Here is a 14,303-nt window from a genome sequence, read left to right as displayed (position 1 = left end):
GCCCTGGCCATGGTCGCCGCGCGTATCGGGAGATCTCCGCTGACATTCAGCCCTATCTATGGACGAAAAATACGACGGACTAGTGCATGTATTGTACTTGAACGGGTATAATCCATGATCCATACATACCTACTGTAGGTATCGAGTAGCGTGGATCAGGGACTTGAAGTTACCAAACAAATGGCCATATATGTTCATACACTCGAATACGTGCGCAACTACACTAAGGGACACCATGTGTGTGATCTCGCATTGCAGTATCTAATTTGTGTACATAGCAGCAGACTCTGGTGCCAGTTGAGGAGCCCCGCTCCGAAATGCCCTTATCTGGCCCAAGGCCGAAACTAGCCAGTCAGAACTACTATGTAGTATACGGATTACACACCTCTTCTATACTACTGTAGTAGTGTGGGAACGGTGTGACAAGGGCCTGATGAGGCTAAAGACCCAAGGGGGCAAGACGACCGTTGATCTGCCCAAAAAAAGCCACTAACAGTGGCAGGACAGCTGCAAAATGCGGATAGAGACATAGCCACGAAGATCAAATCCATTGCTTTGCACACGGCAGATACATATCTAGGATGTGCTCTTAGAACGATAACTGATGCTCAAGGGTAGCGGCACGCAGTCGACGGCAGAGACGCACAAGGCAGAAGAAAGAGAGGGTAAGGCGGCACTACACCGAGATATCGTTATATAGTGAATTCAATTAGTGTACGGATATGTAGAGTACAGTACAGTACAGTACATACCAACATTTAAGTAATGGTGTGTGTGCCCGAGCTCTCTGTTCTCTTTCTCTCTCTGCCGAAACGACAGCGGTTTCTGCTCCGCGATACACGAAAATTCCCTCATTGGACTCACCCGGCGCAGAGTTGACCCGGCCTTACGGTCCAGATGTTCATTCTGGTCAAGGGCGAAGGCAGTGCTGATTGCTGATTGGGGGTTCGTCTGAATTGGACGGCTTGGCATGAAGCCTGAACAGGGTGCGGCTACACTAGCGTACAGTTCCTTTTTTTGGGAGCGGGTGGGTAGGTGAGCCTCGCGGGCCTCACTAACAAGTCCAGACGGGATATGGGTGCAGTCTTGTTATGAGACGGGCCATGTCAAGGTAACGGCGGGATGCCAAGTTGACGCGATCTCACACCTTGCAGCGAGGCTAACCTACTAATAGAACAGCACGACGCCATGGCGAGAAGCGGCTCTTGGGGCTGAGATCGGGGCGCGGCCAACAAGCTACGAGTAGTGTAAGATCAAAATGGACATTACGGGCCTGAACAACCCCCCCCCATCCTCCTTTCGCGCCCTCTCCCATTTGGACGGCCTCGTGAAGAAAAGAATCACAGCCCTCCACCAGAGAGCATCGCGGCCATGGCGACGGCGACGACAACAACAACAAGGAGAAGGGGGCTTTCCGGGATGGCCCGTCTAGCCGGCCTCGTTGCCATCCTCGCGCTCGTCCAGCCCGCTCTCGCCTCCTTTTACACAGTGACCGAGTACTACTTGCTCGTTGAAAGCGTGGTCAAGCTAGACGAGACGTGTACCGAGGACTGCTATTACTACACAGACACCGACCTCCGCACGGTCAAGCCGACGGTGACGCCCACGGCAAAGCCCGTCTCGACCTCAACTTGGACGTACACGTACAATGACGTCGAAATCGTGAGCGTCTTTCTCACCGACGGCGTCGGCGAGAGCGATCTCGTCCCGACCACGACTACCGACGACAACCTCTACACCAACTTTGCCGTCATGGTTACCTGGACGGCTCCGTCCAGCTGTCCCACCCCGTTTACCGTCGTCGGCGACGCGTACGTCTACATACCCTACGATGTGCGTCCCTACCTGGAAGCCGAGTCGACGGCCACGACCGTCTACACCGACTACGAGAACAGCGTCCACACGTACCTGACCAAGTATATCGACCCGACCGCGGTGCCGCCGACCGCGCGCCCGACCGCCCAGACGACCGCGTACGAATACAGCTACTACATCAAAAACTGCCGCAACCCGACGGCGACCAATCCGTCCGAGTACTACGGCCCGACCTACACGGCCGGGAGCGGCGGCTCTCGCGGCGGTAGCGGTTCTTACAGCGGCGGCGGCGGCGACGACGACCGTGACCGGACGTGGTGCTCGACTTACACGGGCTGTGTGGTTGCGGCGTGGGTCATTGCGGTGGCGACCGTCTTGCCGACCATCTTCCTGCTGGGCTTCGTCGAGTCGTACCTCTGGTTCCGCCGCATGATGCTGGGCAAGCCGGCGCTGCGCCTGGGCACCATCTGCTGGTGCTGCCTCTCCCTCTGGTTCATCCTGCTCACCCGCCGCTCGCCCGGGCGCAGCCCCGAGGACCGGGTCCTGCTCCGGCAGTACTGGGACACCCTCGGCGCCGGCACCCGCATCAAGCTCTGGTTCAAGCACGGCTTCCGCTGGCGCTACCCCGTCGAGCTGATCGGCAACCCGGACGGCAACAACCCGGTCATCATCCCCACCTACGCCCCTCCTCCGCCGCCGCCGCCCGCAGGTGGGCCGGCAGATGCGAATGGGTCCGAGAAGGCCCCCTTCGCCGTGCACCAGCAACAGCAGCCGGCCATGTACGCGCCCTCGCCGTTCCCGGGCGGGCCGCAGCAGCAGCAGCAGCAGCAGCAGCAGCAGCAGCAGCAGCCATACTACATGCAACCCTTCCCCGGGCAGCCCTACTACCCGCCCCAGGGACCCCCTCCGCCGGGTCAGGGTCAAGGGTACGGGATGGCGATGCCCGCGCCGCCGCCGGGGACGTACGTCCCGGGCCAGCAGCAACCGCCACCGGCGCCCCAGCCCCAGCCCCAGCCCCAGCAGCAGCAGCAGCAGTCACCGCAGCAACAGCATGCTTCCTCCTATTCCCCCTCGCCGGCCCCCACAGGGGCGACGGAGATGCCGTCGCAACAGTCGTCTTCGGGCACAGGATCACCTGCTCCAGGAACTGAGCAGCAGCCGCAGCAGCATTAATAATGGTATCTACTCGAGGTAATCCCCCACCCTTTGATTTTTCTTTTCTTTTTTTTTTTTTTTTGAGAACGAAGATCTTTTTCTTATTGTTTCAAGGCAGGCTCTAGCTCCTGTAGCCACCCGCTGGCTTTATGGTGGCTCTTTTTACCCTCCCCTTGGTTTCTTACCGAGACTGCAGAGGGATTGTCGAGTAGTTATTTGGTGTGTGATAGGAGCAGAGTGATGATTCAGACTCGGTTTTAATGATGATGGAATACCCGAGTCCGTTAGCTCTTTGTCATCCCTTCCAGGTGCCTTAATTACCTAGGTACCTGCTAAGGAAGTTAACTACCTCAATCATCCCTGACATCCATTGAAAGGCAAGGCTTCAGGTGGTAACGCACTTTAAGCCGGTTATGAAACTTACCTAATTAACGTAAAATGTGATGGCCCAAATCGAACATATGCTCTATTAATTATGGGAACTTTGCAGTTGAGCTCCGTCTCTGACATCAAAAAACGCGGGTGTTTGGCGGTCTATCTCTTGTCGTGAGCTCTACTAAGGATAGCGATCTATACCCCTGAGACCACTTCTGCCGCACACAACCGATAGGAGTGCGATGATGAACATCGATCACAAGGCTGACATGTTCCCGTCAACATAAGGCAGGTAACTTCCTTGACCGAGAGTAGTGTAATAACTGCTAAACTTAACAGTGTCACCTGTTCCGTTGGTCGACGGAACGTTTCATTCCAGCTGAGAGAAATGCGAGAGCACAATGCCACAGCTTTGTCCAATGTGAACTGATACTACATTTATTATCCTTCAGAGACTGGATAATATACTATGTACGCAGTACCACGCTCCACAGTCCTTCCCCGCAAGTGACCGGAGCTGGGCCCTTGATGATTCGAGCAACAGTGCTACAAAGCAATCATGCACAACCACAGCACAACGTGATTGGGATGTGGCGCAGCACCTCGAGCCATCATAAACCCGACCCAACGTCTCATTGACCTTCAAGAGTCTTACATGCTATTTTTGCCACCATGACATCCTTCCTAGACACTGAATTGACCAACCGCAGCCAGAAGTGAGTGATGCGTGTTGCCAGCTTGAGCTTCTCAATCATAGCCACCTTTCTGCTTAGTTGTCGTGAACCAAGGACACCATGCCGCTGAGATGATTCTTTGCCAGGTATCACCTAATACTGGAACACCTGCGAGTGCACCTGCTTCACTTGAACTTTCCACTTCGACACGCAGACGAAGGGCCCGCGGCTGGATCCGCCGGCTTTGGCTGCTTCGGTTAGCCGGGTCTCATTTTGGGAAGGGGGGGAAAGGGAAGGAAAGGAAGGGGACGATGTTTTGGGATGAAAAGGAAAGGATGGTTGTAGTCTGTCCATAAAGGGTTGCTCTCGCTAGTGTCGACATGCCATGGACAATTACTATTAAGTCACAGAGGCAGTTGAAGTTTCGTGACAATGGAACATGCCTGAAGCCTCGGATTCCATGTCGGCAGTTTGCACCCAATCGACCAAAAAAACAACAACCAAAAAAAAGAGTCCCACCAAAAACTATTGTCATTGAAATCAAATTTTCTCTTTGTATTTCTTTGTTTGTTTTACTTCTGGGTCGTAGAAAATGTTCCGCTCCCGGCTCTGAATCTCAGGGTTGGACGAACAAAGACCCACGGCTTGGCCTCGGTCCTTTGCACTTTGTCTCAACCTTAGCCTCGTTCTTCCTCTCCGGATTTGGACCGGGATGAATGCTGAGTCAATTCGGCAGCTGGTCTTTGTTTGTGGGTTCATGTACTTGATTGAAGTGAGAAGTAATGGTCCTGAGCTGTGAAAACTCGAACAAGATCTGCAAATATCTGCGCGCCCCACGTCTTCTGTGACACAACAGTGAAGCCATCGAAAGAAGCTTGCTCAGCATGAATTCCGAGGCACTGAAGGCCTTTTTGGACCAGGCGTCCGAAGCGGAAAAAGACTGGCTGGCCAACGCCCTCTACTACCGTGAGCTCGAGACCATCCGCCGGGAGGCGCCTCTCCTCGACCCGAACAAGTACGCGAGCAAGAAGGTGGACGTGTATGACAGCAGCGCAGCGCCACCAGGCCAAGCTGTAACGGCCGCCGCGGCCACTATTTCTCATGGCCCCAACCTGCAAGGCGGCGCTGCCCCTGACCGGCCGCCACCGCAATACTTGAACCGCAAGAGCGGCATCGACATCGACCAGCTCCCCTGGCTCCTCGCACGTGTACTAGCAAAGGTGAGCACGGTTAGTCTTTCTGAAGATGATGGCGAGGCCGGAAACAACGCGACGCCCCCCTCGGGACCGCTCTCAGACACGCGATTGGACATAGCGAATATCAGACAGTCCATCGGATACACGAAACCATTCGAAGAGCAGTTTCCCGATGAGATTCAAGCGGCAAAAGCGGACTTCTTGTCGACGGGGTATAAGTACGTGAACCAGGAGAGCATCTTTAACGCGCCAGACTGGTTGGGTGATCTGCGCAAGTTCGAGGGCAGGACCGCCTTGCTCAAGGGCTTCCCCATGGTTGAGGATGTTACCTTTCTCAAGCATCCAAACTACTGGCAGACGATCGAGGAGCACGGAAAGTTGATTGAGGATGGCCAGTGCTACTGGTCGTCCATCGGCCTGCTGCTGTACGGCAACGCGCATTCCTGGCTTCGGGTCAAGGCAGAACATCTCAGTTTTCTAGAAAGGGTCTTGGTGAACCCCAACCATCCTCGTCACGCGTTCTACTCGAGGGAAAACCAGAACATGGGGGTAACGTACGCGACAGGCCCTGCCGGCCTCGACAGTCAGTGGTCCGGTCAGGTGAACCTCTGGGAGAGACTGCAGATCCCGGGATGCTGGACGAACGAGGACCTATGCCAGCTCACGGCAGACGTGTACGGCGTGTTTTTGGTACTGTACAAGTACGACACCGCAAACGAGGCCAACGCGCAGTGGAAGGGCAAGGTATACGACATGAAGACCTACGGAGCATACAACAACCGCCATATCTTCTTGTGCTATTACGTGAGTTTCTCGGGCTCACCCATCCGCTGTTATTGTGGCCGAATTCATTTATTAACATTGACCCTTGCAGCTCGAAAACCATTTTCAGCCCATGGTCCCAAACGAGTATTGCGCCTCAGAATTCAAGCTGCCGCGTCTGACCCTGTCGAACACGGACAGGTACGAACTGGTGTCTCGCAAGCGAACTCGCAAAGTCCGGGACGGGCCGGGACATCACTGGCGAGCACAGCCTCAGGTGGTACCCTCCCTGGCGTGGCCCTCGTTTGAAGCAGAACACCTAGCTCGAGCAGCTGGTTACGGACCGTACGTGAAGAAATCCTTGCCACGGCATATGTCCCCATCCCACACCGGCAGCACAGTACTCCAAGCCCCAAAGCCAGAGGAGGAGGTATGGGAGGAGGTGGTATGGGAGGAAGGGGGAAAGGGGAAGGATAAGAAGAATGCCTCTCCTTTTGCGAATCCCGAGGCACTGAAATCGCCCAATGTGACGCGGGAGGTTGTCTCCCTTCTCTCCGCGGAGACCTCCGGGAGAGGATCGAGCAGGGGTCTTACGCAGGCCGACACCTTGAGAGCCCGAGAAGCCCTCGGTGTGCTGCATCGCTACATCGACAAGGTCAGCGGCGCCACCGCGGCCGATTCCGGCCGCCACCCTCTTCCCACCGGTCGACCGTCGCTGCCTGCGGCATCCCATAATAACCCTCAAGAAGACCTCAAGGGAAAAGGCAAACGCCCGGCCATTGACCCACCTGAATCAGGGCCACACCCCTCGAAACGCCCTCGTACGCCCCCAAGGGCCCCAGCCCAGCCCTCGACGTCGTCCAACTTCGTCTCCCTCACGCCCACCAACCGCGGCCACCAGGGCCCCTCGACCGCGAACCCTCAGACTCACGCCGGCCCCAGCGGCACCGCACTCCCCGGCCGTGGCTCGCCCTCCGTCCAAGGACCCAACGGAGGTGACGATGACGACGACAACGACAACGACAATGCAAACGACAACGACGATGATAACGATGGCGACTACCACGATGGTGATGGCGACGACGGCAACGACGGCAACGACGGCAACGACGAAGACGACGACGACGACGACGACGACGTAGGCATCGACCTAGCCGCGACCTTCTTCCGGGCCGCGTCCAAGACGCTGCTGACCAAGGTGCGAGTGGCGCGGCTGAAGCGGTGGTGCCTGGACCTGGAGCTGGCGGCCGGGGACGACGTGGCGGCGTGGCGCAAGGAGCGGTGCGTGCGGGAGCTGCTGGCCGCGGGCGTCCAGGTGCGCCTGGTGCGGGCCGCCGCCGGGGCCGTCGTCGTCGACGAGGAGGTCGAGGACCGCGGCGTCGAGGTCGTCAGGGTGGCTCCTGCTGCTCCTGTTGCTATTACTGGTGGCGGTGCTGCGGCGGCGGCGGGCGAGGGCGATGGCGATGTTGACCAGGGACAGGGGAATGCAGGAGATGATGAGGATGGTGATGGTGATGGTGATAACGGTGACGGCGACGAGTGATGGTTGGAGTAATTAGAACGCAGGGCAAAGCAGGGAGACACAAGACAACGGCAAGTCGTAATTAGGCGCTGGTTTGGCGTTCGGTGGCGTAAGTGTTTTGATGTTTTGTTTGGTTAGGTTTAGGTAATTATGGGAATAGATGTTAAGTACGGACGTAATGCTCTGAGACCGAAGACATGAAGGAGTCTCAAACAAAACACATAGCCAATAATTATCAACAGCTTGCACAAAGTGGAGATTGGTTGGAGAGTTTCCGATCGGTTCAATGGCTTCTTGGGTTCTAATTAGCCATGGCCAGCAGTTCAGTACGCGAACCCAAAACCATCCCCAAAAATTCATCATCATATGCACGGAACAAGAGGAATAGAAAGGTTATACTAGCATTCAACCACAGTTTTTCGGAAACAAAGAACAGATCATAAGGTAGGTAAGAACCAAATTCATGGTGCGTTGAGCAAAGAACAGTTATCTTGTTTTCCTTGGAGTAATTAATCAATTAATCAATGCAACTGGACACCAACGTGCTTTGCTATTGTTCACACAAGCTCAGGATGATCATAAAAACCAACACACCAACCTTTATTCCTTCCCGCAACTGAATGCTCTATTTAAATGCTGCGTGATTACCACCCACCAACACACCATAATATCTGACAGTTTCCCCGGAAGACCACCGCAATGATGCCGTCGACGACCTTCCAAGACTACAACGTAGACGGCGGCATCGCCGAATCGCCTCAGCGGGGGACGCCCTCCGACGTCCGCTTCGCCGACCTGCTTCAGAAGCCCCTCAGCGAGCTGACCTGGTTCGCGCACATCCCGCTTCCCGACATTGAGGCATTCGTCAACCGCTCCCGGGCGACGCGCGAGGCCGAGACGGGGAAAGGTCGGAAGAAGGGGCATGTCCGGCGGCCGCTGAATGCCTTCATTCTCTACCGCAAGTGCTACCGCGAGCGGGCGGTAGCCTTCTGCGAGGCACATGCGCCCGGGACCGTCGTCAGCCACGGATCCGTCTCTTCGGTGTGCGGAGCAAGCTGGGGGATGGAGCCAGAACATGTCAAGGTGCGGTTCAAGCAGTGGGCGCTGCAGGAGCTGAGGGCATTTCAGAAAGCGTTTCCGAAGTACCGGTATCAGCCGCGGAAAGTGGTGCTATTGGGGGAGGTGGGAGGCGGGGTGGCAAGAACGAGACCGGCTTCTGCATCTGATGCAACTGTCTCGCCGTTCGCTCAGCAGTCTCCTCCGGCTCCGCCGCCCTGGTTTGCTGGCTTGGCACAACAGGGAGCCGAGTACCACCTGACTCAGGGCCTCCCTTTTCTTCCAGCCGAACACTTGGACGACTTCACTCCCCAGTGCGGCTGGGCGCCCCAGATGCCCCTCTACCTTAATATCCCGCCCGCTCCTCAGCATCATCTCTGCCCCATGGATGTCTCGTATCCTCAAGTGGAACTTGGGGCCCCGGTGAGCAGCCCCGAGACAACCGCAACCCCGAAGGCGACGCTCTCCGTATGCTCGGACCCTGACGCCGCCAGCGCACAGCAGTCCCCGGAACCGGTGCTCTGCTCGCGCTGCGCATGCGAGGTAGCGTTTGCGGGCGCCGCCTACAGACGAACCTGCTTTGTTCCCGACAGTCCCGCCCCCGAACTTCCCCTAGATGCTGTTGTGGCGGCTGACGATTTCCAGGCCTCCTCCTCCATCGACACCGCCGCCGGCAACAACGTGAACGATGGCAGATTCCCTCCATTCGAGATAATTAGATGATACTCTCAAGGTTGCACTTCCCTGACCTGAGCAGTCAGAATCAGTTCGCTGTCTCATAAGCTCAGCCTGCAGAGGGTATCCGGCAGTGCGTATTCTAATTATGCAGAGAAAGATAATAGGTGATTCCGAGGTAGGCGAGTGCAAGCTAATTAGTCCATTGAGTTGGAGTTGTGAGAAGAGTTTCTCAGGATAGGCAAGAAAAGTGATGGCTATTGCTTTAACCGCTCCAAGCATGTCTTGTGTCCTTTGCGCGCGCGATCTAATAATTCTATAATAGAAGTAACTATTAAGTCTCTGTCAAAGAAACCTGGGTTTGGAGTTGCCCCCTTTCGTCCGCATTGTTGAGAAAATAAACTCGAACTCAGCATTAAGTTCCAACCTTAGCAGCTTTTCTGATTCTGGCTTAGTGGTGCCAAAGTCACACACTAGTGTACACTAGGGTTATTTACCCCGGAGGTGTAACGTGGGCGAACGTGTGGGGGCCCGAGGAAAGGTGGGGCGTGGACGGGTAAGATGCGGGGAATCCACATGCCATCGCTTCTTTCCGCTCGCGCCATTTCGGAGTCTTAATTTCAATCAATTCCTTCTAGCCACAGTCCGACAAGATGGGCCAATGCTATGTGTGCTCCGTGTATTTCCAGGAAGAGGAACTGAAAAGACACACAATGCTCTATCAGGTAAAGGTCCTGTACAATTCGTAGAAGAACCATCTAACCGTGTTCCAAGGACAAAATTACGATGGCGCTCGACAGATTGCGCGCGCTTGTCTCGGGCGGAAATCAGGCTGGACTGGAAGCCACGACATTACTTACTCAACTAAGCGAACTGATATTACACCGTGGGCTGGAAATAGCATATTTTGCCGACGCCAACGCCAGGAGTGATGATATCGGATCTCTGGCCTGGACGAGGAAGAGCGATCGCTCCGCACAAGAGCTGGAATCCACGGACGAGGAGCGCGCAGCAACCCAAGGGACGCTTACATGTCCGTACGAGGATTGTGAATGGAAATATGAATTTTCGAGGGAACAGGATCTTTTACGGCATTATGCCTTGCGTACGGCTTCAGTCCTCAGTATTACTTGGACGAGATAACTAATTTGTAGCGCAGATTACCCCATTCATGAGACATGCTGTGGCACTGTCTTCACGCAGGCAAAAAAGTATCTGAGCCACAAATGCCGCGACAAGAGTACCCACAAGAAGCGACGCAGAGCAATACGCCAGCGTATTCGAGAAAGGCTACGGAACATGAGAAGGACTGCTGGTGTGGCCACAGAAACGAGACCAGCAAATTCCGGCTATCCCGCACAGGAAGTCACAAACCACACCAAAGTAAGCTCCAATCAGCCCTTGCAATCCGCGCCGGCGACATCATTTTCTTGCGATCAGTCCATTGCATCGTTCAATGTCGACGCCGCGATATACTTCCAGAACAGATCTGTCCCGGCCGAACAAGATCCTTCGGTGTTTCAGTCGGCTCCCATTTATCGCGACTACTCCTCTACTCAGACCCAGGCGGTACAGCCTGAGCTTACCCAGGCTCCAATATATTCAGCCGTATCATCAGCTTCTATCCCCATCGTCGGGAGCGCTTCTGCCCCCCATTACCATGGAATCCATGTTGGCCAATGTGAACTCGGCAACATCTGAGGGGTTCTTTTTCTTGCCCGCGACTTCTGAGGGGTTCTTTTCCTTGCGCAAGTCAAACGAGATCGTAGAACCTTGTAGGATTCGGAATACAAATCGTCGGTCCGTTATTGTGCTATATAATGTCAGAAAAAATAACGAGTTCTTCGATCAGGTATACTTACATGCCACCGTTCGCCATTGTAACTGTGATGGGATTGTTCTCTCTCATCCTTAAAATGGCACTTGGAGGCTCAAGCAAGCCATTAGATGCCGGGGCGGCGATCAAAGCGCGTTGCCCTGGAAGGTCGACATGAGAGCCACGGTACAACTCGCCCTGCGATCGAGGACTCCACATGTGGATGATGATACGGTCTGTCTCGCCTGATTGTAATGTAAAGACGAAACAGTGGTTTTTGTCAGGCCCAAGGGCAACGCAGAGCTCTATGTTGTTTGGACAATTAAGGTACGGTTCGAGGATCGCTCCACAGCGCTGGAACCGGTTAGAATGGAACATCAAAGGTGCTTTGAAACAAACCTCATGGAGAAGGATGGACTTGGCCAGGTTCAGAGTCTCGGAGCTCTCCACGTTCCCCTTCGTTTCCTGATCTATGACCAGGCGGCCGATCGCCGCGCAGTCATCGGAAAAGTAGCCGTTTTCTTCAAAGAACTTGAGCGAGTCGACTGTTGAAGCTGGTGGTAAAGCCATATCGAGAAGGCTACTTTGCCCGGTTTACGGATGGCGGTAACAATTTTTGGGCAGAGTGCGGGGGTTGCAAACGTCGGAAATGTCCGGCTGCCGGCGAACGTCTCCACCAGGTTCCCGGACGGGCCTGTGCATAAATGCCAGTGGGATGGGATCTCATGAGCCTGAAATCGGGTGCTATTTAAATCAATGCGCCGCGGCCCAAGCCAGCTCGCCTTCCTCTATGCCCAACACATCATCCTGCCAGCAAGATAAAACCGACGACACGAGACTTTCAGTATGTTCTCCATACATTCACGGCATGTAAATAACTGTATACTAACCCGCCACCAAAGACAGATATACAAGAAAAATGAGCTCAACGGTTCAGTGTCCGGTCTGCAAAGGCTCAGGAATGCGGCTGGGAAAGTATATCTGCAGTCGGTGCAACGGCGAGGGGGAGATCTCCGCACCAACAGAAGATCCCCCGGCACCTGCACAGGATGCCCCACAGGGTTCTGAATCTGCGACAGGAACAAATCACTTTCTCTTGCTGCAGCAGAGACCTTGTTGGCATCAAAAGTCATAAGACTATTAAGATTTGGTTACTAGTCTATCAATGAATGAGGCCTGATTTGTTGGCAATAGCGTCAGTATCGCGACAAACTTTGTGAAACATAACTATTGGGCACCTAGGCACTTTGGACCTGGGCACTTTGGGCACCTGGGCACCTGGGCACCTGGGCACCTGGGCACTTTGGGCACCTGGGCACCTGGGCACCTGGGCACCTGGGCACCTGGGCACCTGGGCACCTGGGCACTTTGGGCACCTGGGCACCTGGGCACTTTGGGCACTTTGGGCACCTGGGCACTTTGGGCACCTGGGCCCCACCACCGCTCTGTCTCTTCAACGCAACCATCTGGGCGACCGACGATTACTGCCCACCGGGCTAGAAAGCGTAGCCCTCAATCTCTTAATGCAACCCAACATACAAAGCACTTCTGATGACTACACTGCGTACACAGTAAATCATCAAAGACTCGCTCTTCACTGCATTCGTGGCGAAACCCTTCTCCCGCCGCTGCTTGATGGGTTTGCCCTCCCCGCGTCAGGATGGAGAGTGTCTAAGAGGCGGCTACAGGTCGTTGTAGGAGCGGAACAGGAGGATTGCGAATCATAGTGGTATATAACAAAGCGAAATTAGTATATAGAATACCATTGAGAAGTAAAACCATACGTTACGGGTTCAGTGACGGTATATTGGGAGTACTCGATAACCAGTCGCCAAGCGGCGCGCCCGGCGATGTAAGTGGTATAGGCCAATGATCAGATACCCTATTAGTGAAGAGAAAGTGGAGGCAGAGGCGAAGACAAATCCGAGAATATAAGCTTTGTGATGCCCACGGACGCTCTACGCTGAAGCCGAACCCCCCCGATAGTATCCCGATAGGTATCCGATGCTATCAAAGGGAGGTTCTCAAGCCATGTGTCTACGGCAGAAGGCATGTTAAGGAGAAGGAAGTCTGTCAGTTGCCTCTCTTCTTACTCTGCTGTAGGAGTTCCTGACAGGAAATAGGACATTGTTATACCCGCTGACTGGTGAGCTCAGATTCGCACTCGTTATATGCTCTAAAACTCAACGCCGTCCTCTAAGTCACCCAGCTATCGACAGTTCGTAACATAACATCGCCCGGTGTTCCCCGTGCCGATTATGCAGGAAAGGCGGGCACTTTCACGTTGCCAATACACGAGGGCGAAGCCATTGACCACTCAACGTCGGGAAGATTTCAGCCAGACTCCCGATCCGGAATCCAAAAGTGGCTGGGCCCTTATACGGACATGGATCGCCACGCCATAATACAGATATTTCATGCCTTATCGCGGAGCAATTTCCGCGAACTAACGTGATTCTGGTGGAGGGAGGGGGGCCGTGAATTCAAGCGAGGGAGTGTATCCTGAAGTGGAGCTGCTCAAAAAAGGACTTGTGTACCTAGTGTATGTAGGTCGTGAAGTGTGGGTCTGTCTTCTTTGAAGGCGACCAGCTACGTGTATCTTGTGGCTGTCTCCAGCCCCTGTTGGTAGGAAAGCCGGAAGACTTGTGATGTTCGTGCTCTTAAAACTATTGTCTTGTCGGCAACGAGGGGCGAGGAATATAAACGTCAAACAGGTCCCAACTCCGAAAGGATTTCTTTGACCAGTGACATCCCTTAATTCTATTGTTCGCTGAGACTCGAGATAGTTACATTCCCAGGTCAAATTACTTCGACCCTATTAACTGTGGCCGAATGGGTCACCTGTTCGAGCATCCTTTGTCTCTTGCGCTCCATCATTTCCATCATGCGATAGAACGTCTCAAGTCCGCCACAAAAACTCACAGATTTGGAGGTCAGAGTTAGACGCTGTTCCGTTCTAAAGTTAGGACTCTTGTCGTGCGCCAGCCTCTTATGTAGTATTACAAAGCAATCTCCAGATTTCGCCCAGCCCTAAACTGTCTCTTTGTCGTATCTACCTTTGCGGGTTACAAACTCTACAGAGATAATATGATCATCTCTTTCGTGGGTGGAGGACGTTAGGATTCCTTCTGAACGCTTGTCAGGAGAACCTTTAAGCTGCTCGTTTATAGGGACTGATAACATGACGATTTGACTCTGGATATTATTATTAACACTAATATGTATGAAGGGTATATCCGATTTTTATGGAAACAAAC

The 14,303-nt window shown here is 54.2% G+C and overlaps 5 protein-coding genes across 5 annotated transcripts; 4 read left to right on the top strand and 1 right to left on the bottom strand.

Annotated features, from left to right (window-relative positions):
- Positions 1-1,419: 1,419 nt before the first annotated feature.
- Positions 1,420-2,988, top strand: MYCTH_95623 (uncharacterized protein; the record flags this gene model as incomplete). The annotated part of the gene is made up of 1 exon (XM_003665482.1): positions 1,420-2,988. One exon carries the CDS (start codon positions 1,420-1,422, stop codon positions 2,986-2,988), a length of 1,569 nt encoding a protein of 522 aa, XP_003665530.1.
- Positions 2,989-4,903: 1,915 nt separating this feature from the next.
- Positions 4,904-7,520, top strand: MYCTH_54054 (uncharacterized protein; the record flags this gene model as incomplete). Its single annotated transcript, XM_003665481.1, has 3 exons — positions 4,904-6,019; positions 6,090-6,939; positions 7,132-7,520. The coding sequence occupies 3 exons, from the start codon at positions 4,904-4,906 to the stop codon at positions 7,518-7,520; spliced, it is 2,355 nt and encodes a 784-aa protein (XP_003665529.1).
- A 681-nt stretch (positions 7,521-8,201) lies between these two features.
- MYCTH_2129372 (uncharacterized protein) lies at positions 8,202-9,337 on the top strand (the record flags this gene model as incomplete). Its single annotated transcript, XM_003665480.1, has 2 exons — positions 8,202-9,236; positions 9,317-9,337. 2 exons carry the CDS (start codon positions 8,202-8,204, stop codon positions 9,335-9,337), a joined length of 1,056 nt encoding a protein of 351 aa, XP_003665528.1.
- A 1,065-nt stretch (positions 9,338-10,402) lies between these two features.
- Positions 10,403-11,746, bottom strand: MYCTH_2309397 (uncharacterized protein). Its single transcript, XM_003665479.1, has 3 exons — positions 11,446-11,746; positions 11,093-11,400; positions 10,403-11,043 (listed from the first exon to the last, which is right to left on the bottom strand). Exons 1-3 carry the CDS (start codon positions 11,614-11,616, stop codon positions 10,845-10,847), a joined length of 678 nt encoding a protein of 225 aa, XP_003665527.1. The 5' UTR covers positions 11,617-11,746; the 3' UTR covers positions 10,403-10,844.
- Positions 11,747-11,859: 113 nt separating this feature from the next.
- On the top strand, positions 11,860-12,235 carry MYCTH_112086 (uncharacterized protein). The gene is made up of 2 exons (XM_003665478.1): positions 11,860-11,890; positions 11,949-12,235. The coding sequence occupies exon 2, from the start codon at positions 11,966-11,968 to the stop codon at positions 12,179-12,181; it is 216 nt and encodes a 71-aa protein (XP_003665526.1). The 5' UTR covers positions 11,860-11,890; positions 11,949-11,965; the 3' UTR covers positions 12,182-12,235.
- Positions 12,236-14,303: the final 2,068 nt, after the last annotated feature.

The sequence above is a fragment of the Thermothelomyces thermophilus genome, chromosome 5, assembly GCF_000226095.1.
Source record: "Thermothelomyces thermophilus ATCC 42464 chromosome 5, complete sequence".
Classification (NCBI taxonomy): Eukaryota; Fungi; Ascomycota; class Sordariomycetes; order Sordariales; family Chaetomiaceae; genus Thermothelomyces; species Thermothelomyces thermophilus.
This window is presented reverse-complemented; position numbering and strand designations above follow the sequence as displayed.

What these genes read in the sequence shown, in the direction of transcription:
- MYCTH_2309397 (XM_003665479.1), bottom strand. Translation starts at nt 11,616, where the DNA reads ATGGCTTTACCACCAGCTTCAACAGTCGACTCGCTCAAGTTCTTTGAA. An exon ending in AGTCCATCCTTCTCCATGAG is followed by an intron (nt 11,401 to 11,445) that starts GTTTGTTTCAAA and finishes AACCGGTTCCAG; the next exon opens with CGCTGTGGAGCGATCCTCGA. An exon ending in ACAATGGCGAACGGTGGCAT is followed by an intron (nt 11,044 to 11,092) that starts GTAAGTATACCT and finishes GACATTATATAG; the next exon opens with CACAATAACGGACCGACGAT.
- MYCTH_112086 (XM_003665478.1), top strand. Translation starts at nt 11,966, where the DNA reads ATGAGCTCAACGGTTCAGTGTCCGGTCTGCAAAGGCTCAGGAATGCGG.